Source organism: Cannabis sativa, chromosome X, assembly GCF_029168945.1.
Source record: "Cannabis sativa cultivar Pink pepper isolate KNU-18-1 chromosome X, ASM2916894v1, whole genome shotgun sequence".
In the NCBI taxonomy this organism is placed as follows: domain Eukaryota; kingdom Viridiplantae; phylum Streptophyta; class Magnoliopsida; order Rosales; family Cannabaceae; genus Cannabis; species Cannabis sativa.
In genome coordinates this window covers 10,186,374-10,210,030 of record NC_083610.1, presented here as the reverse complement: position 1 = coordinate 10,210,030, position 23,657 = coordinate 10,186,374, and the positions used below count along the sequence as shown (strand labels likewise).

The following is a 23,657-nucleotide window of genomic DNA, read 5'->3' as shown; positions in this document are numbered from 1 at the left end:
TTCGATGTAAAATTTAATATATCATTTAATGTCCACTTAATAATTTATTAGAAAAAATATAAAATAATACTAATAATGCAAAGATAAATATAAAATTTAATAACAATAATGTAAGTCATTTAATTTAATGTAAAGGTGCTTGTTAACTAAAATTAATAATAAAATATTTAAAATGGTATAATGGTAAATATAAAAGTATAGCATTTATTGTGATGCAAATTTTACATCATGCTATGTTGTGATCCAAATTTGGATCAATTTTTGTTATGTGACATATTTGCATCACAATTTAGCACATCATTAGAGTAGAATTTTAACAAAGTGAGCTATTTGATGAGTCTATATTTGTTTTATAGATATGATCAATTCATGTATTAATATTCTTAAATTGATTCTTTAAACTATTGATTAGTGTGATTATAATTTGTTAGGCTTTTTTAAAAACTAATCATGCATTTAGAGTCATTTGGAAGGATGTTAGCATATTTTGGTGGAAAATAGTAAAAGTCGGCGAGCTCAGTTTTACAAGGCGGAGCTTAATTGTAAATTTTGACAACCTTAGAGGCAGAACTGGACTTGGAGCTCAACATGAAAGTTTTAGATCTCGTTCTTAGCTTTCCGAAACATCTTGAATCGTCCAATACTGAGTTGTATTTAAGAAGTTATGACCAAAATACTAATCAGGTGCAGAAATAAAAATTGTGTTGGGCATTATAGCGCCGTACTTATCTTATTTTATTTTATTTTTAAAAAAAAATCCTAATTCTAAGGGGATTCATCTATCTTTTAAAGCACTATAAATAGAACATTTTAATCTATGAATTTGAGAACCCTAGAGCTACCAAATTGAGATAAAAACTTAGAGAGAGAGCAAGGAAGAGACAGAGATCGTGGCTTCAAAGTGTTATTTCAAACCCGTGCAATAGACAGTTTGAACTTTACTTTCGACGTATTAAATTTCTTCGATTTTTTGAAATTTTGCAGAATATCTTAAATAACTATAATATACACGACTATGAAATAATAGTAGACTAAAAAAGTCTCTTGAATGCTAAAATAGGTAGGAGTACATCAGTGCACCACTTTTAAAAAGATACATTATTTTCGGCGTGTTAAATTTTTCTAAATTTCTTAAAATTTTACAAGATGTCTTAAATAATTATAATATGCAAGACTATAAAAATATTGGACTAAAAAAATTTGTCAGGTGCCGAAACAATACATTACTTTTTAAAAAGTGCATTGTAGAATTTCTCAAAATTAAATTCTTAATTTAATAAATAAATCAAATAATATAAATATTATTTTTTTTTTTTTAAAAAAAAAACTTATACGGTGTCTACAGTGCCTAGCATTAAGCTCAAAATGCAACCTTGAAATGGTGCCTCGTTGGAACAAAAATGAACGACATTTATATAAAGGCTAATTAGTAATTTTTTTCCCCGAACTTTGACATGTACTAAATCGTGCCCCTGAACTTTTTTGGCCGTTAAAAATTCCTCTCGAACTATTGGGATTGTTAAATTTAAGGACTTTTGTCTAATTTCATTCAATTTGACTGTTTCAGTGATTGTTTATGTACTAAACCATGTTCTCCAGACTTTGATATCTACCAAATCATGCCCCTCAAACTTTGATATGTACTAAATCATGCCTCTTGAACTTTTATTAATGTTAGAATTTTTTTACTAAAATTAGACAAAAGTCCTTAAATTTAACAATCTCAATAGTTCGGGGGAATTTTTAACGGCCAAAAAAATTCAAGGGGCACGATTTAGTTCAGTTCAGAATAAAAAATTACTAATTAGCCTTGTATAAAATGCCGCTTCCTTGAAGAAGCTCTTAGGATTGCCTCAATCTCCAACAAACTTGGAGAGCCTTAATAACTAGATTACCCCTGTATATTCTTATCCTTTAACAACATGTATAACAAATCAAATATAAAGGAATTTGTCCACAAATTTCTAATTAAAAACAATCCTAACTATAGTATCATTACCTCAAAGATATTAGAGAAGAAAGCATTGAGTGGAAGTCTTATATCTCGAGCCCAATTAATTCCCTCTAGCAAAGCGAGTGCGTGTGCTTTTCAATGTGTCGGACAGATAATTATGTTTTGGTTAAACTCTTAGCTAATTATAATATATTTTCTTGATTGAGCTACTAATCTTAAATCTAGAAGACAAAATTAATTATTAAAGGTTAATTAATTTTTATATTTGTTATCATTATCATCATCATCATCATTATTATTAATTAAGTAATTTGTTTATTTGTTATTATTGTTATACGATAATATTACAATGAAGGTCAGCCTAGCCGATAGCTCTAGAGAACAAAATGAAGGTCAGCCTTACTAAGCCTTTACTCTCATTTCTATCGTTGATCTTACTGCTCTCAAGCTTCATCAACGGAGCAAATGACTCACAATTCCCCATCGTCGAAGCCACAATTGCTGATATTCTGTTATATTATTTTATAATATAATAAGTGTAGATTAAAATGTAGTAATATATATTATTATGTGAATAATATGTATTAGGTGTTTGGTAAATAAATTGTGTAACATATAATTTATTTAACCTAAAATTGTAACCTACACTTTATAACATGGAGAAGAGTTACAAAGTTAATTGCTTTTGTAACTTCTTTTGGTTGATCATAATATTGTGTAATAAAAGAGATGTTACACAATTTGATGATAGGATTCAAATGGTTTGAAATATAGTTGTTACAAACTATATTAATGCTCATTTTATGAGAGAAATGAGATGGTGTGTTTGAATCCTAAGAGTGATCACCTAAACACTATATAAAGGAGTCTAATGTGCTCATTGAGAGATGAAGTTTTCTACCAAGAAAGCACTTTGCTAGAAAACCCTAAGGCTTGATAATTCCCAAAGCTATTTCCTAGAGAGTTCCCTTAGTGCTTAGAGATAGGGGGAAATAAGCTTTTGGACAAAGGTGTAATACCTTGTTCAAGTCATGGTGATCCCCACTATTCTACACTCAAGGTTGTGAGTGAGTATATATATATATTATTCTCTTGTTATATATATTATTCTCTTGTTATATATATATATATATATATTATTTTATATGTGTTGTAATCTATCTTCTTCTACCTTTCTTATATATATAACATATATAGTATATATATATATTGTATATTATGTTGTTGTAACATTTATTTAATCTCTTTGTTGGTCCTTGTATTGTATTACAATAGAGTTGTAATAAATCTTGATTTTCTTCCATTGTTATAAAATCTCTAACAATCAAAAGCTTATTCCTTTTTCAATGGAAGAGGAGATAAATCAAGATTTTGAAAATACAAGGATAAGAGATTTTATGTGAAAACCATTCATGGGTGAGCATGGTGGTCATGAATATTATATGATTTACTATTTTATATATGATAGTAATATATATATTTATGATATATATGAGTTATATATATGTGACATATACATGATCATGTATTTATATCATATTAAGATATATAGTGATATATAATATGATATTTGAATTTATATCATGTTATTATATGTATATATATATATGAGATATATAATATATAGCATGAATATAAGTTATGTGTATTATATATATATGATAAGATATAATATAATATACATATATATTGCGAGATAAAATATGTAGAAATACTTATTTTCTATGTATTTATATGAGACATGTATATATAATATATATTATGTGTATATAATATATATCATCTATGTATATTAAAGTGTATATATGTTATATATATGTGTGAGATATGTAACATATATAGTTGTGTAATTAATATATATTATGTTTATATGATATATATTAAAATATATATGTTTCATATTTATTTGTGAATTTAATATTGACATTATGTGTATGTTATATATAATAGATGTTGATTAGTAACATACATATTATATTAATATATATGTTATATAGTATGATAATAATGTTGATAGTAATAATATAATATTGTTTATTGCTATTGATGTAGAAATTATTATCATCTATTTTGTGAATAAAGAATATTTTAAATTCTTTTTTAATTTGGTGGTGAACATCTTACTTTATGAGATAATAAAAGATGGCTTTTGAGAAGTTGCATCTTTTATTGGATTATAAGAGATAATCATCTCATGTTATGAGATAAGAAAAGTGAACTATATGAGAGTTACACTTATGAGAATTGTCTTGTCATAGCAAGAACAAATGGATTAAAAGTGGATCCAAATTTGTGAAATGAGCCATAAATTGGAAGAGCAATTTTGGACTCAAAAGTAAATGAATCAATATGGATTCAAAAATTGGTGAAGCAATTTTGAATCTTAAATAATCAAAGTTGTAAACAAAATTGATGAGAATTTTGTTAACTTTTGTATAATTTTGGGCTAATCTCAATGAGGAGATAACCTTAAAATTATGAGTAAGAATAATCACATTATTTTGTAAGGGGTGATGTGAGTTTGATATTATAATTTTGTTGAGAAAACTAAAATATCAAATGGTATTTAAAGTGACCTTAAAAAGTCATTTCAAGAGGAAATACACAAAAGTGATATTTTATATACACTTTATGCTAAAAATGTGGGGGTGAACCACAAATTTAATCAAAATGTGTTGAGACATTGTTGATTAATTTATTTGATTTTGAATTCAAATTCTAAATCAAGTTGGCTATGCATAAGTGAAAATATTGACATATTTGGTGTCAAATATTTTTGGTAAAAATAATTTCAAGAAGAAAATTAAATTTTTAAAAAAAAAAATTATAGAGACAAAGTGGTCTTCTATATTTTAAAATCAAGATATTGTCTTGATAATGAAATGTAAAAGTGTGGGGGTGCATACTCCAATATGAGAAAGTTTAGACATACTTGGTGTCTAAAACTAAAATGTGTATTTTTGAGACATGTTTAGTGTCTCAAAATAAAGTGTAATTTAGACATGTTTGGTGTTTAAATTAGTGTTTAATTTTGATATGCTTGGTATCAAAATTATTGAGAATTTGTGCGAAAATTAATCTTTTATGATTGAATTTTCAAAGCTTAAGTACTTAAGGAGAAAAGTGGTCACAAAGTGAACACTATATTTTTGGCATGCATGACTCACATGGAATCAATAGTGAGAGGTTATAACAAATCGCTTAATCTCCGTACAAGATTAAAGCATGAATTTTCGAGGGATGGGACCTAAACTCCCTTAGCGTTTTGCTCATTGATGGTAACCTATCTTAACACTAGTAAAAATCTAGTCTTAAGTTCAATAGGTAATAACAAGTCAATAGAGTGAATGTGGTACTCAATTGTCCCATCTATGGATGAGTACATGTTGTAAAATTGAGGGTTAAAACCAAAAGGTTTTTTAATGGAGCTTAAGCTTAAGAAAACTCACTTAAGCTTAAGAAGTGTCTAACGAGTGGTGAGACACTAAAACTCCACCTATATGGACTAGAGGTGGTGCCGCCTCTTATGAGAATTGGGAGTATTCTCTAGAGAGTCTATGAATTGGAATTTTGCACATGGCCATTAACGGTGCAAGAGCGAGACACGCGGTCTCAAGTGAGCATTAGCGAGGGTGTGTGTGTTATCACCGGTTTGTACTAAAGAAATAGTGGTTCAATGCTACGGCAACCAAAATTTCATCAAACTTTGTGGTAACTACACTAAGGTAAAATTCAAGTCGAAAGACATTTTACCTAATGCAGCTAAGCAAGACTTCTTTGAAAGTGTGTATTTATTCAATCAAAGTGGGGGAATGTTATATTTTGATATAATATTTTGATTGATTAAATAAATGTTACAAGTGTGTTACACATTTTAATCTAGTGGGGGATTGTTATATTATTTTATAATATAATAAGTGTAGATTAAAATGTAGTAATATATATTATTATGTGAATAATATGTATTAGGTGTTTGGTAAATAAATTGTGTAACATATAATTTATTTAACCTAAAATTGTAACCTACACTTTATAACATGGAGAAGAGTTACAAAGTTAATTGCTTTTGTAACTTCTTTTGGTTGATCATAATATTGTGTAATAAAAGAGATGTTACACAATTTGATGATAGGATTCAAATGGTTTGAAATATAGTTGTTACAAACTATATTAATGCTCATTTTATGAGAGAAATGAGATGGTGTGTTTGAATCCTAAGAGTGATCACCTAAACACTATATAAAGGAGTCTAATGTGCTCATTGAGAGATGAAGTTTTCTACCAAGAAAGCACTTTGCTAGAAAACCCTAAGGCTTGATAATTCCCAAAGCTATTTCCTAGAGAGTTCCCTTAGTGCTTAGAGATAGGGGGAAATAAGCTTTTGGACAAAGGTGTAATACCTTGTTCAAGTCATGGTGATCCCCACTATTCTACACTCAAGGTTGTGAGTGAGTATATATATATATTATTCTCTTGTTATATATATTATTCTCTTGTTATATATATATATATATATATATTATTTTATATGTGTTGTAATCTATCTTCTTCTACCTTTCTTATATATATAACATATATAGTATATATATATATTGTATATTATGTTGTTGTAACATTTATTTAATCTCTTTGTTGGTCCTTGTATTGTATTACAATAGAGTTGTAATAAATCTTGATTTTCTTCCATTGTTATAAAATCTCTAACATATTCAACTCGCCTTCGCAGACGGGAGGCTGACGTCGAGGCAGTTAGTTGACTTTTACATCGACCAGATTGAGAGGCTCAATCCCCTGCTTCGTAGCGTGCTGGAAATCAACCCAGACGCGCGGTCTCTAGCCGACGAGGCGGACTGGGAGAGGGAGAGCACCACGTGGCGCGACGGAAAATCGTTGCTGGGAGAGCTACACGGCGTTCCGGTGCTGCTCAAGGACAGCATAGCGACTAAGGACGCGCTGAACACGACGATGGGGTCTTACACGCTACTTGGGTCGGTGTCGCCGAGGGATGCCACCGTCGTGGAGAGGTTGAGAAGGGCTGGGGCTGTGATCATGGGGAAGGCTAGTCTCAGTGAGTGGTATGGGGCTCGTTCTTGGTTGATTCCGTACGGTTGGTGTGGGAGGGGTGGGCAAGGCGTGGTTGGTTTGTCACTTTGTCTATTTGATATTTTGTAACACAACACGTAACACATGCTAAAAGGTTCAATTTGGATAAACAATTTTAAGCAGGTTTAAAACTTTGGAGTCGATAATGAGTTTTTGGTTGGGGGTATGACTAATTTCTAATACTAGTTTTCCCATTTATTGAATTGATGATATTATGATAGTCTGATTGTCTAGGGCTCTTCAAAACCTAGTGAGAGTTATAGAAATACAATTGAGAGAAAACTAAGCTGGGTTCTCATCATCCATCTTAATATTGCGAATTTAATAGAGAATTTGATTCACTTCAGTTAGAGAAAGTCTATTTTGTTAGCTTCATTACCATCGACCATTTAATTCTTCTGAATAAAACACATAAATCTTTTCTTTCAACTAATAGATCTTAAGTCTAAAATAATGAAGTGGGAAGTTTGTGTGTACAATATATATGCAGAACCCTTACGTTGAGTTAGGGGATCCGTGTGGATCAAGCAGTGGATCGGGCCTATATCGGTTGCGGCAAGCATGGTGGCGTGTCACCGGGAACCGAGATCGATGCTTCCATAATCTGCCCAGCTAATCACAATTCCGTCGTCGGTATCAAACCCACCGTTGGTCTCACCAAATGCCGGCGTTGTCCCTGTGTCCCCACGTCAGGACACAATCGGGTAACTTTACTTGTATATATTGAGAAGAACCTGTTAAAATACTTGGCCATGCAAAAGTTAATGAATGGTCCAAGTTTCTACTGTATATTTAGGCCCATATGCAGGACAGTGTCAGATGCGGTTTATGTGCTTGATGCAATTGTGGGATATGATCCAAGAGATCATGAAGCAACAAATGCTGCTGCAAAATTCATTCCTCTAGGTGGTTACAAACAATTTCTAAAGGAAAAAGGGCTCAAAGGAAAGAGACTTGGAGTTGTAAGGAATCCATTTTTGGACATTTATAATGGGTCTTCTGCTATTTCAACCTTCGAGTGTCACCTTAAGACATTAAGGTGTGAACTAAAACAAACATGAAAACTTTTTCACTTATTAGTACTCGAAATTCTTAATGATCTGACTCTGATCTGGAAACTCAAGGCAAGGAGGTGCAACCGTAATTGATCATTTGGAGATAGAAAATATTGATATCATTAATGACGCTAACCAGAGCGGCGAAGGAATTGCTTTAACAACAGAGTTCAAGGTCGAGTTGAATAAATATCTCCACGACTTAGTAAACTCTCCAGTGAAATCCCTTGCAGATATCATTGCTTTCAACTTAGAGAACCCTGAACTGGTAAGCATATCATCGCATCATTTTTTTTGCTTCATTATTTTGACAAGGTTTCTCTTGCCGAATCTCAGGAATTGATGACGAAATATGGACAAGAGCAGTTAATTGCAGCGGAGATGACAAATGGTATTGGAGAAGATGTGTTCAAAGCAGTGGACACCATGAAGAAACTGTCAGAAAATGGATTTGAGAAATTGATGAAGGAGAATGAGTTGGATGCTATGGTGACACTAGGCTGGGGAGCTTCGACTGTACTGGCTATTGGAGGTTATCCTGCAATTTCAGTCCCGGCTGGGTATGAATTAAGCAGTAAAATGCCATTTGGGATATGTTTTGGTGGATTGAAAGGTACTGAGCCTAAGTTGATTGAAATCGCTTATGCTTTTGAACAAGCTACCATGGTTCGAAGGCCACCTCCAATCGTGCGAATGGGACCAATGTAAATGCAATGAAGAAGTTTATAACTTTATAGTGGTCAATTTGTTCAATATCAAATGCTTGGCAATGTTAAAATAAAAAGAAAAACAAGTATAGATCTAACACAATTATTAAATCATGTAAAGCTTACCTTTTTCAAACACAATTAATTAGGACATAAAATTGGCCACTTGAATAGATTTTTTTTTTTTGAGTGTAGCGTAATGGTATTTTTACAATCATACATTAGCTTAATAACTTAAGGGTCCTGAGTTCGAACCCATGACCTCCCATTTTTTCCCATCCCTCCCTCACCACTAAGTTAGCCTTAGTGGTTTGGCCACTTGAATAGATAAACACATGCATTGGTGTCACTATTTCCAATACTTACCAAATATATTATAGAAAGTTTGGCTTTTGGAATATGGTTAAGAGAAAATGCGGGCCAACCTTTCAACAAAACTACTCTCCTCGCCGTTGATCTTACTACTCTTAAGCTTCGTCAACAGATTTAATGGCTCAAATTTCTCGATCAAAGAGGCCACCATTGCTGATATCCAACGCGCCTTTGCCGACGGAAGACTGACTTCCCAGCAGCTAGTTGACTATTACATTGACCGGATCTCAAGGCTCGATCCAACTCCACGATGTACTTGAAGTCAACCCGGATGCGCGGTGTCAGGCGGACAAGGCTGGCGAGGCGAGGAAGGAAGCTAGGTGGCGCGACGGGAGGTCGTCGCTGGGTGAGCTCCATGGAGTACCGGTGCTGCTCAAGGACAATATATCGACTAAGGACGCGCTGAACACAACGGCGGGGTCTTATGCGCTATTGGGTTCGAAGGTGCAGAGGGATGCCACTGTCCTGGAGAGGTTGAGAGGCGCCGCGACTGTTATTTTGGGTAAGGCTACTCTCACGGAATGGTACCGTACTCGCTCTTCCTTGATTCCCAATGATTGGTCTGCCAGAGGGGGACAGGCCATGGTTCGCTCACTTTCACCTTTCTATTTTCTTTCCTTATTAGTTCAAAATACGTTAACAAATTTGTTAACGTATTTTGAACTAATAAGGAAAGAAAATAGAAAGGTGAAAGTGAGCGAACCATGGCCTGTCCCCCTCTGGCAGACCAATCACTGGGAACAAAGAAACGAAGTAGGGAATCACAAAACATTTTCGGGAATAGTCCAAGTTGATCTCTGTAAAAAAAACTTGCTATTTTCTTAACATATTCTACATGTGTTTTCAAATAGGTATTATTTGTTCTTTTTTTTTTAAAAAAAAAAAAAATTATTGTTATTATTACTATTATTATTAAAAAAAATAAGTTTCTTCACGAAATTATTTTGAAACACCCCATAAAAGATCACAATCATTTACTGAAAACGTAACTTTTCATTTGGATGCAGCTGCGCTCAAGCAATTTGTCAAAAAACTTTTGACATGAATGCATATAAGTATAATCAAGTTCATCCTAAGAAAACTTGCAATAAATTATGGCCTAATTAATTATTTTAGAAATCGTAAACAGAACCCATACAATGAGTCGGGAGACCCATGTGGATCAAGCAGTGGACCTGCCATATCCGTTGCATCAAACATGGTAGCAGTGTCCCTTGGAACCGAGACATATGGTTCCCTAATCTGCCTTGCTGATCATAACTCAGTCGTCGAAATCAAACCCACCGTTGGCCTCACTAGTCGCGTCGGTGTTGTCCCAATCTCCCCACGTCAGGACTCAATTGGGTAACAAACTTCAGTCCATGCTGCTATTGGCCTTTTTTCATTTTCATGCCAATTCTGTTTCAAGCAATTTGCATTGGCATATAATAGTCTGTCCCCGGGATATTGCAGGCCAATGGGCAGGACAATATCTGATGCGGTCTATGTCTTTGATGCAATTGTGGGCTATGATTCGAGAGACCATAATGCAATAGAAGCTGCAGCTAAGTTCATTCCCAAAGGTGGTTACAAACAGTTCTTAAAAAATGATGGGCTAAAAGGAAAGAGATTGGGAGTTGTAAGGAATGCATTTTTAGCCTTTTATAATGGATCTTCTGCTATTTCAATTTTTGAGACTCACCTTAGCACTTTAAGGTATGGGGAAGAAAGAACTAATTATGTTTAAGCTAATAAACTTCATCTCTATCTTACCATGAGCTATCTGATATGGAATTTCAAGGCATGGAGGTGCAACCATAATTGATCATTTAGAAGTAGCGAATAAGGATATCATTCTGGATCCTTTCAAAAGTGGCGAAGCATTTGCACTAGTAACTGAGTTCAAGCTAGAGATAAAAAATACCTCGAGGAGCTAATAGATTCTCCTGTGAGATCTCTTGCAGACATTATTGCTTTTAATTCAGACAACCTTGATTTGGTAATTTATCTTATGTAACACTCTCAAAGGCTGTCTTTTTTCTGTTTCATTTCCAATTGTTTGACATGGTTTTCACTTCTTGCTGATCATATTAGGAAATGACTAAGAAATATGGGCAGGAGCAGTTTGTTATGGTAGATATGACAAGCGCCTTAGGAGAAGATGCATTGAAGGCAATAGAGGCTTTAAAGCATCTGTCAGAAGATGGATTTGAGAAACTGATGAAGGAGAGTGAGTTGGATGCCATGGTGACACTAGGCTGGGCTGCTTCTACGGTACTGGCAATTGGAGGTTACCCTGTAATTTCTGTTCCGGCTGGGTTCGAATCAAGCAATGAAATGCCATTCGGGTTATATTTAGGGGATTAGAGGGTACCGAGCCTAAGTTGATTGAGATTTCTCATGGTTTTGAACAAGCCACCAGAGCAAGAAGGCCTTCTCATATCTTGCAAACAGCACATGTGCAAATGAAGTGAAGAGCTTGTTAGTGAATTGTGATGTTTAGTACTTGCATATCCCACATAGTATTTTATCTACATAGTATTTTATCTTATCAAAAGTTAGAAAATCATGTAGAAAGTTTAAAACTAGACTCTTGCTTATACTTTCCTATAACCTTTTTTTTTTTTTTAATTAAAACCACAACGACAATAATTTTTTTTTTTTTTCCAAATCTGATTTTTTGATAGACAACAAACCATAACATGCAGAAATAAGGTAGATAGCTTGTTACTCGTTATGTATGGAACTTTACTAGCTAAAAATAAACAGATAGCATTTGGAAAATGAAGAAGAAGTTTAAAGCTTTTTTTTAGGGGGTGCCAAAAGCACCCAGAGAAGTTTAAAGCTTTATTATCTCAATCAAAGTTTGCTTATGCACATTTTTTTCTTATTTTATGCTTATATAGAAAGTTTAGGGCTTCTTTTTCATTTTTATTAAAGAAGAAAGTTTAGGGGTTGTTTGGCTTTAAAACTTAAATTTTTTTTCTAATTTTTTACAAAAACAGAATACAACTTTTAAAAACTAATAGAGGTTTGTTTGGTCAAATTTTTTAAAACAAGTTTTTGAAAAGGGCAATTTGCAACCAAACTCTCTAGATTTTTAAGTTTGGTATGATCTAACCCCATGTTGGGAAAATTATGGCTATACTCCCCAACCTCTGCAATCATTTTGCTCTCTACTCCTTTCGTCTACTTTGGTCTGTTAAGTGCCAAAGTAGACTGCCACAGTGTATACAAGTGTACACGTAGTGAAATTTTATTGGTCCACCTAATTTTAATAATTAAAAATTAAAATAAAAAAAATCTGAATTTCAAAATTATAAAAAAAATTAAAATAATAATAATAATTATAATTATTTTGTTTCCTTTCATTTTTTTATTTTTTTTTTCTTTTTCTTCTTCGTTCTTTTCCTTCTTCTTTCTCTTTTTGTGTCCACCATTAAACCACTACCACCACCACTATCCCACTTTTCCCACCACCACCACCACCACTATCCTAAATCAAACAAAAACTAAAAAAAAAAAAATACTAGATCTAAAATTTTCTTCACAAATCGAAACCCCTAAACAGAAATAAAAATCTACATTCGATTCTGCATTTGAAATTGCAAAAAATAAACCAAAATACCAAAAAAAAAAAAAGATCTGAAAGCCTAAACCACTTGGGCTCCACCTGAGCTATCGTCGACAAGAAGGATTTTTGCCTTGCTTGCCATCATCGACAGGAAGAGAGAGCAGAGAGAGAGAGACTAGTGGAGTGAGAGAGAAGGTTCAGGGTCCTAGATCCACCATTAAATCAAGTGATCGGAGTTCTTACGTTCTTGGGTTTCTTGGTTTGTGCATTTGTGCTGAGCGAGCACATCACAATCAACAATGTGTGGCTCTCTAAGGAATTCACATATCTATTGAGCGAATACATTGCAGTCAGCAGCGCGTGGTTCTTCAATTAGGATGGATTGGCAGACGACCTCTCTAAGTTTGGCTAACTTGAGATCTTCTCCCAAGGATTCTTCCTTCAGTTGGAGACGCCTGTGGAGGATCCTCCCTTGGAGGCAGGAGCCTGCCACTTGGATCCACCGGGATACCTGTATCAGTCTGGCCACTATAAAGTCCTGCCAAGTAATCCTGGCCGCCCATAGACTTACAGGTGTTAGGTTATTTTTAGTATTAATTTTAGATTAATTTTAGTATATTTTTAATTTAGTTTTAATCGTGTTTGGAGCATTTTTACGCTATGAATCTTTTATTTTTGCAGATTTAAAATAGAAGAAGATTAGAAAAATATCAGAGAAAAAGATGGGAAAAAGATAAAAATATCATGATATTTAAAATAGAGAAAATTGTGCAAGGAAATAAAGCCGAAACTTCAAGCCTGAATTCGACGATGTTTTGATTAGATTTTGGAAAAGGTCGAAACATAAAAGTTCTATATCTCTCTTTTATCTTTCCGGAACATCTTTAATCGTCCAATTCCAAGCAATATCGAGAGAGTTATGACCAAAATACTATCAGTCGACGCAGCAGAAAAAATATCTCGTTTGAGGTTTCCCAAAAAATTAAATTCGAATTGGAATTTAAACATGTGCGTTTTTTCCATCTTTTTAGGCCTTCAATGCCTATATAAATGGAAGAAGGGAGTTGATTTCAGCAAGCAATTTTAGAGAGAAAAAAAAAAGTGAGAGTTCAGATACAGAGTAGAGAGATCAACTGCAATACTGGAGACATACTGCTCAGGATTTTCAGCATTCTTCTTTTCTTCTCTTCTCTATTTTTCATCTCTTTTCTATCAGTTAATATGCGTATTTGTGCTTCAATGAACATGTGTAGCTAAACACTTTAATTAGGGTTAGATGGATATTGTTTAACATTGTTTATGGTTTAATATGATTAATTTTTATTTTGAGTTTTTAAGTTTTATGTCTTTTAATTTTTAATTTTTAGTTTTTAATTGTTGTGAGTCAATTTGCTTAATGTGAGTCAATTTGAAAGTAGGTAGGCAGCATGATTTGAAAAGTTTATTTATTTTTTTCGAAAATCCATGTGCTTGGTGATATTACATTCTTGACTAATTTTTATTTTATACTTAAAAGAACATAGAATCATATTAGGTAATTTTCTAGTAATTGAATTGATTTATGTATGCTAAATATCGCAACAAGTTTTTAGCGCCGTTGCCGGGGAGTGATAGTTAATATTATTAAAAATTAAATTTTGTTCTAATTTGGTTTTTCTTTTTCTTTTTAGTTTTAGTATTAGTTTTTTTTTTTGTTTCTAATTTTTATCTTTTTAGTACTAATTTAGTTTTATTTTATTTTTTTTATTTTACTAATGTTTTATTGATGAGCTTGACCTGCAAGATAAATCCAGATGCTATATCTTGAGGATTTTGTCCAACAACACAATGAACCATTCTATTCTGCTTGGAGGAGATTTAAAGAGTATGGAGAGAGATGTTATCCCACTTTCTCAAGTGGGTGTTTTACGTGGCTCTTTTATAATGGACTTAATAATGAAACAAGAAGCTGGGTTGATTATGGAGCAGAGGCAACTGGAGCACCTCTATTAATGAGAGGCTATGATGTAATAAATCTGTTGAATAACATGGCAGATTTTGATTACGACTGGCATTGGGATCCATCACTTCAGGGTTGGAGTCACCAATACCCACCTTATTGCCCAAATTCATCCCAACAATCTGAAGAAGAGGAGCAACTACTAGCACTTATGCAATCACTTCCAGGAGAGATTAATCGCTTAACAGACATGGTGAGATCCTTATGTGATAATTCAGTGGCTCATGATTCAGAATGTAATAACTCCAATAATGAAAGTTATGAGAGTTATTGCTACAATGAAGAAGGGTCATTAGTTGAATACAAGGAAGATAATGAGCCTACAATTGAAGATCAAGATCCTTGTGAAGAGGAACTCATTGAACATGAAATCACAAGCAAGGTTATGGATAGCCAAGTGGAGAGTGAGCAACAAGAAGAAAGGTTGTTAGATGAAAGTGTAAATACTGTGACATTGGAGGATGAGGAAGAACATGGCATCATTTATTCGACTTCATCAATGATATTGACAAATAAACAACCACTGAATCCATATATTTCATCAACACCATATTATATCCTCTGCGAGCTACGAAAGGCTTCTCCCCAAGCACATCATCCAAAGTCTTATGTTGTTGGTGCTAACTTTGGTTCAAACTCATCGCTTGCCAAGCTTGAAGGCAAGTACAATAACAATTTTCAAGTTGTCTTGCATGATGCTTATTATGGGCGTCAACCGCTTATTAATGTGGCACCCAGGTAAGTTTCCTTTCCTTTTTCTTTAATTTCACATTGGGGACAACGTGTCACTTTAGTTTGGGGGAGGAGTGACTTAATTTTTATTTTGAGTTTTTAAGTTTTATGTCTTTTAATTTTCAATTTTTAGTTTTTTATTGTTGTCAGTCAATTTGCTTAATGTGAGTCAATTTGAAAGTAGGTAGGCAGCATGATTTGAAAAGTTTATTTATTTTTTTCGAAACTCAATGTGCTTGGTGATATTACATTCTTGACTAATTTTTATTTTATACTTAAAAGAACATAGAATCATATTAGGTAATTTTCTAGTAATTGAATTGATTTATGTATGCTAAATATCGCAACAACAGGGGAGCTCTGGCCACCCATGGTCTGCAGCATCTGTCAGGTCAAGGCCTACAGGATCTGCAGGCCAAGGCCTGTAGGACCTGGCAGGTCACTATAGCTCCACCAAGAGAGAGGCTAGACTTGTGGCGCCTGTTGTGGTGACATGACTCACTACATCTGCAGTGTTCATGGGATTCTGTTGAGAATTATTTTACCAGGAACTTAGATCTACTCACAAGTATGTTGTTTAACACCCTAAATATGAACTTTCTAAAACGATAAAATAAACACATATAAAGTTAAGAAAACCTTACATTGATGCATCGGAATTAATGTCTCCTTCCACTCAGATCTCTAACCCTTGTATCCTTTCTGTCGCAGAGTATTATCAAGATCTGAGCCGGAATGTCCTTCTCTTTGTGTGTGATCCTTCACAGTCTTCCAATCTATGATTGAGTTACCACTTGCTGTGTGTGGGCACTTACTCTATCACTATGGTTCGAAATTTTAGAAGAAGAAAAGAGAGAGAGTGATTTCGGCCAAAGAAGAGAAAGGGAAAGCTCAGTTTTTCTGAAGAGAGAATTTTTTGACAGAAAAGGTTATTCAAAACATGTGATTTGACTGAGCTATCACTTTCTATTTATAGGCAACTACTAGGTTCAGGTTAGGAATTATTTGGCATTAAAATAATGAAAATATCAATTTGAAAATCCACTTTAAGTGGCCGACCATGGTGTGTGTAATGGGCCCCACTTGGTTTTGCAGTTTTCACAAATTTTATTTCTATTTTCTCAAAAATGCCAATTTTTCAATTCTAACCATTTAAATGCCAAAACTAATTATTTAATAACTAAAATAGATTATTAAATAATATTGTCATTTAATTTAATTATTAATTAGACATATAAAGTCTATTAATAAATAAATAAACCTAGAATCCCTTTTCTTTACAGTTTCGCCCCTACTTAGTGAAAATTCACAAATTAGACATAGTCTAACTTTAGAATTATAATTGATTAATCACAAATCAATTATTGAGTCTTACAAGCAGTATATTCTCAACTAGAATGGGGACCATGGATCTATATGCTGAGCTTCCAATAAGTGAACCGAATTTACTAAGTAAATTCCTACTTATTAATTCTTCGTTGAATCCACTCTTAGAACTTAGAATTGCACTCTCAGACTTATATAGAGCATATTATATGTTCCACGATATAGATATGCTATCTCATTTAACCATTGTTATAATCTTATTGTGATCAAAGATCCTCTATATAGATGATTTACATCGAGATGGGATAATTTTACCGTTCTCACCCCTCAACGTATTTTGCCCCTTAAAACACTTAGCTACCTGTAAATGATGTTTAGTGATCTAAGAATTAGTCACTTAAACAAGAGCTCATCCATTTACTTCTATTTATCTAAGCTCGAAGGGAATCATTACTTAACTTCTATACACCATTAGAAGCTATAGATTCCATATTTATGTTCAGCACTCCCACTCAATCATACTATCATGTTCCCAAAATATACGTATCACCCTGATCCAAAAGTAGGCTTAACTAATAAATCAAAGAACATGAATAGTACTCCCGAGTTGAGCCTAAGCATATCAGGATTTAGATTCTTTTAATCTTAAGATCAACTACTGATATTGACTTGGAAAGATATGACGGTAAATTTATAATATCTTAACTAAGTTGCAATATCGGTCCAGTCCAATGTATACTCCATACATTCGAAACTAGTATACTTTACTAATGTCCTGGAAAGAACATAACACTTACTCCAAGTGTAAGTACACATCATCGCTGATTATCACATTAGTGTAAATCCAAAACACTGATGAAACAGGGACTTAGTCTTTTGATTCATATGATCACAATCACATTCCACTGTGTTGACGATACTGTAATTGTGAATAAACATATGATCTGGATTTAACTGATTTTGTGTGTAAATGTAATAAACATATTAAACCATTAGCATGTAAAATTCATGCAAACATAAATCACTTCAAATTTCTTATATTGATAACTAATCAGATTGTAAAGAGTTTTATTTAGGGCATAAAACCCAACAAACTCCCACTTGCACTAACATAAAACAAAGTGTGCAAATAAGTCAATCTGATGTCTTGATCTTTAGATCAAGTGCAGTATATTTGAATCCACCCAAACTTCTGGAAACTAGTTCATAAAAACATTTATGAAACATCCTTTACTATATGCATTACTCATCAAGGGATACTGAAATCCTTTACTGTTTTAAAGTACATCTGAATGAACAGAAGACATATCTCTCATATTTTAAAATATGGAATTGAGATAATACAGTGTAGACTTTTCTTCAGTAATATAACTTTCTGGTAATTTCGAATTTACAAAGTTATAATTCTTCTCTGGTAGAGCTTGAATTATTATAGAATAATTCCTCCACCCCCAAAGTAACCACCATCTCATAATTTCGAATGAGTTGGTGAAGATACAAGGATAACTGATATACAGTTCCTTAATATCTAACATATAGATCACTTTCATAAATCTTTCTTGAATATCTTCTAATGTTCCATATTGGATTACATCTCAGATAGCTCCCACTCAATAGCAGATGTCTGGTTAAATGATACTTTTAACCTCTTTATTGTTTGCAGAGTTATCTAGTTGTGACTTATTGTATTAGTCCAAAACATTAAGTTTCTTTTAATACTAAGTCATCAACATAGCATATTAGTATTTGAAGTGAAAAATACTTGCTAGAGATTAAGTAATCAAAATTAAGACACCATAAAATTTTATGAGGATTAAGAATTCATAGTTCAAGTCATTCGAATAGACTGAACTAGAGTTCTATTATCTAATTCTCATAATTCTGATAAGTTATATCTATCCACATGAATGGTTAGATTTGCTTTTCAGTAGTGTTCTTAAGTTCCTATCACAAGTATCAACCTAATGAAGATGGGTATAGAATTTTAAAATTCTCCCACTCAATTAAGGTAGTGTGAAACATTATCAAAGAACTTTTATAGGTATCAATTTTTACTACAACAGTAAAACGAATTGGAACATACAATCAAGATCAAGGATTTATATTAATAATAGCTAAGTCATTATATTACTACCATGTTTAAAGAAAATATGTGTTACATAGGGTATTATGGAGTAAACTCCACCCCTAAGTGTATACATATAGGGTAGTGTGGATAAACTCCACCCCTAAGTATATAGAGATTATGATCCACCTCTAAAGGTTGTAAAGATCATGATTCTCTAAGTGTTATAGAATTTTTGTGGAGTTAAAAAACAATCTAGAGTTCATTAGATATAAAAGATCGTTGAACTGCATAGTTTTCTTAACTTTTCTCCACCCCTATCAGATCAAAAGATCCTTTTATTAAACAAATTCTTAATAATTGTATTAGGAATAACAATTATTAATAAACATAGAAGTAATTTCTAGTGTTTATTTAATATAACTCTATGAAGAGTTGTAAATATTATAGAATTTGCATCAATAATAAAAACACTTACACATACAAACATATAGATATAATGTGGTAATTGTGTTGAAAGATAAAGTAAATGAAGCTCAATCTCAGAAATTGCAATTTGTCTGAATAGAAAAATAGAATAAACTTTATTAATAAATAAAATATTGCAACAATATGAGAAAAACAGGTGTTATAGTGAGATTTCTCTCACCTAGAAACTCGAGACCAGACCCCTCTTTGAAGGACATGTGTATCCAGACTTCCAGTGAAGGCTGAAATGTCCAGGAGAGGCTTCTCGAAGTTTAGACCTCGCCCAGGATAAAACCAGCGAGGTATCGCGGATGCGACTTAATTCACACCGCATAACCGTAATCCTCATCATACAGGGTAGACCCAACTCGCATATGTCAGAACATGTGCGACTGCCTCCCTCTATACCTCCGCGGTTAGTATAGAGGCCAATGCCCTATGATGCAGTTTTGGTCCCAATGACCCAATAGCCCTAACGGACCAATGTGAGTTCGCATGTCCAGATGCTACCAACTTCAGCATGCGACGTCTGTAACGAGCGATCACCTAAGGACGCAGACGTTCCAAACGTACGTGCGACCCTACGAACTCAACAGACGGAACACGAACGGTCAACTCGCAGATGCGAAGGACGCATACGTTGATGAGTTCAGTAACTGTCATATACTTATTAATGTTAACGTTGTCTGAGTTTAATCATGACAATTTAATGTGTAAATAATGGATTAACAATAAATGTGATCCTCATGTAACCGATTGGGCACCTGCTTTGTATATAAAGGGGTGATCCACCGTGAAAATGCACCTACGAATCCCTTGCTACAGTGGACTAAGCAGAACAAAATCTGACTGAACCACTATATTTCATTGTCTTCTGTATTTTTTCCAGCTTTGTTGTTTGTTCTCGCATTCCTATTTGAATACTCGCATTCCTATGCGAAGGATCATGTCACGCACCTACAAGCCATGTTCGGCATATTGCGAAGATATAAGATGCGTCTAAACCCTTTAAAATGCGTCTTTGGAGTGGGTTCCGGAAAGTTCCTCGGTTTTATGGTAAATCAACGAGGAATAGAAGCCAATCCTGCGAAGATTAAAGCGTTGGTAGAAATGCCATCACCGACTAAGCCAAAGGAGGTTCAGAGCCTCACAGGCAAAGTCGCGGCTCTAAACCGCTTCATATCCAGATCCTCTGACAAGTGTAAAGAGTTTTTTCAGATCTTGAAGGGTAACAAGAGGTTCCAATGGGATGAGAAGTGCGAGCAGGCTTTTCAGGCGTTAAAGACGCATCTGGGGCAACCTCCAATTCTATCAAAACCGTTGCCCGGCGAGGTCTTGTCAATTTATTTAGCCGTCTCCGAGTATGCGGTCAGTTCGGTACTTGTCCGCGAGGACCAAGGACATCAACACCCTGTGTACTACGTCAGTAAGCGATTACTAGACGCCGAGACACGTTACCCTCAGATGGAGAAACTAGCCTTTGCCTTAATAATATCGTCAAGAAAATTGCGACCTTATTTCCAGGCTCACAGCATTGAAGTTCTGACAAACTTCCCCTTAAGGCAAGTTTTAGCGAAGCCAGAGGCATCGGGGAGAATATTAAAGTGGGCCGTGGAATTGAGTCAGTTCGATATCAGGTATAAACCAAGAACTGCGATCAAGGGGCAAGCCCTCGCGGATTTTATACTTGAGCTACCGAGAACAGAGATAGCGGTTGTAGACGGTGGAAATGACGTCGTCATGACAGGCAAGGACATATGGACATTGTATGTCGATGGGGCCTCAAATAATGAAGGTTCTGGTAGTGGGATATTGTTAATCAGTCCCAACAATTTCAAGGTACACGCTGCTCTACGTTTCGAATTCTCTGCATCTAACAATGAGGCCGAGTATGAGGCTTTAATCGCAGGTCTGAAATTGGCCCTCGAGATGAAAGTCGAATACCTACAAGCATTTAGCGACTCTCAAATCGTGGTATGTCAAGTAAGTGGAGAATACTTAGTGGAGAATACTTAGCGAAAGTTAAGATAAAACCTCTGCGAGTAGGGGACCTGGTCCTAAGAAAAGTAATGCCAAACACCAAAGTCCAATCCCACGGAGTCTTCGGAGACAATTGGGAAGGACCGTACATGATCACAGATCAAATTGGTGATGCCACTTATCGACTCGCAACACTCGATGGGACCGCGATCCCACGAGCATGGAATAGCGAGAGCTTGAAATTCTATTATCAGTAATATTCGCGTCCTTTGATTCGAGTACTTATACTTAGACATTTATTATTCAACATAATTCCTAAGTATAGGGGCATGTATACCCGCATGTATTACTGATTGTTTGAATAAAAGTGCCTGTTAAGTTTTTTCTACTTTGTTACACCAATTTGTAATTAAAGTCGCATATATATATATATAATCGCGGTCACACCAAGTTGTGATCAAAGTTGAAAATAAAATCGCAAGTACCCATGTACTGCGTAAATATTAAAATGCATACTATCCCCGCGAGGATAGAAATTTGTCCAAAAAGTAAGATAAAATTCTTTAAGTACAAAAGTGCGAGTACCCGTGTACCGCATATATAAAAAAAAAAAGAGTGAAACTAAGATAGAAAATAATCAAGCAGCGGGAGTAGTCTCATCAGGAGCAGCCTCATCCACGATCTTGCTCACAACTTCATTCTCGACCTCCTCAGCCTGCACTCCCTCGATTTCATCTGGAAGGTTGCCTTGAGTCCGGGTAGGAGACATCGAGCGAAAGGCTTCAGCCATTTCAGCAGCTTCATCTCCAAGCAGCGAGAAGTCGAAGTCAGGGACCTTGGAGAGAGTAGTATAAATGTAATCAGACACAGCCTGATCATACTGTTTTTTCCCACTCTCTTTCTCAGCCTCCAAGTCGCGAGCCATCTCAGCGATTGTGTCCTGCGACTTCTTGAGCTCGAGCTCCAACTGTTCTTTGGCCCGGTTGACTTCCTCGAGCTCCTTGTGAAGTTCCTCCATCTTGGCCACCTCCTGCTTCAGCCTCTTTATGTTTTCTTGAAAATGGGCGTTCTGCCTCTTCAGCGAGTCAAGTTCCTTCGAAGGCGTGGCCGCGGCTTTCATAAACAAGGCCACAGATTGTACGGCCAGTTCAGTAGATCGAGAAACAAGTTCCTCATAAGGAATCTCGGCCAGTAATTTTTCCTGCATGGCCAGGAAGTCGCGAGGGCGAACCGGAGAATCAATGACAACCTTCTTCCCCTTATCCTGAGTGGTCTTGGCCAACTTCTTGGAGGAATCTGCAGCGAGCGAAGTCATCACATCGCTCTTCCTCTTCTGGGCGACGACTGGTGAAGATGCCGGTGTCCCACCCTTTTGCTTGATCTTCAGGACAGGGGCAGACTTCAGGAAAGTCATGTCTACAAGCATAAAGGACAGATAAGTAAAAATCACGACTCTACCCATCACGTTATAGCAAAAGGACGAGTTACCTGAAGTTTCTCGAGGAGTTTGCTTGGAAAGCCGTTTATCTATCCGCTCCTGCTGTCTCTCAGATGGTTCTTTATATACTGGCTCCCGTTGAAGACTCGCGTTCTCGGGGATCAGTTTGTGTTCTCGCAATTTAGCAGTCGTACACAGCAATCGCTAGTCGCGATCTTGTACCGGAAGACTCCCAAGAATTTCAGCTACCCCCTTCTTATGAGCGCTAAGCGTTGGTCGAGCTGGTCTATCTGCGATGACAACAAAAGAACGAGTTAGCAAAAGATCTCGAAAAACAGAGTAACAAACTTTATCTAAGTCAACAAATATGCGACATACTGGGTCTGCGATTAAAGTCGGTTCTGATCCTAGGAACCTTAAAAACGTAAAACCATTTTGACTTCCAGTCACCCATTATCGAAACCATCCCCTCAACCCCGTTGATTTCAGAAGTCGCCCATTTACTAAAGCAAAAGAAGCCGTTATGAAGGCCCACGCTCTTTATATCATAAAAATAACTAAATTCCTCTACTGACGGAGCTCTATGGGCGTACTCCATGTACATCGCATAAAAGGCTAGAACAGTGCGATAACTGTTGGGTGTTAGCTGAAAAGGCGATACGTCATAGCGTCTAAGAATGGCTGCGACGAAAGGATGAAATGGGACTGATACACCACATCGAAGAATGGGTATTGAGATGACCACGTCCTCTGTGGGGATGATCGCAGGGTTGGTGAACGGAAGATGCGCTCTCTGGGAGGGTTTGGGACTTTGAAACGCAAGCCGCAACAGATTTAACCTCACGAAAGTGGTGAAGTCAGATTTTACGACTCTCGAGACTAGGTCTTCGCATGAGAAAGGCTCG

At 35.0% G+C, this 23,657-nt stretch overlaps 1 protein-coding gene and 2 pseudogenes across 1 annotated transcript; 2 read left to right on the top strand and 1 right to left on the bottom strand.

The window, feature by feature from the left end:
- Positions 1 to 6,661: 6,661 nt before the first annotated feature.
- LOC115704461 (probable amidase At4g34880) lies at positions 6,662 to 8,984 on the top strand (annotated as a pseudogene).
- Positions 8,985 to 9,232: 248 nt separating this feature from the next.
- LOC133032007 (probable amidase At4g34880) lies at positions 9,233 to 12,085 on the top strand (annotated as a pseudogene).
- Positions 12,086 to 21,777: 9,692 nt separating this feature from the next.
- On the bottom strand, positions 21,778 to 22,929 carry LOC133032581 (uncharacterized). The gene is made up of 2 exons (XM_061106574.1): positions 22,803 to 22,929; positions 21,778 to 22,730 (listed from the first exon to the last, which is right to left on the bottom strand). Exon 2 carries the CDS (start codon positions 22,726 to 22,728, stop codon positions 21,952 to 21,954), a length of 777 nt encoding a protein of 258 aa, XP_060962557.1. The 5' UTR covers positions 22,729 to 22,730; positions 22,803 to 22,929; the 3' UTR covers positions 21,778 to 21,951.
- Positions 22,930 to 23,657: the final 728 nt, after the last annotated feature.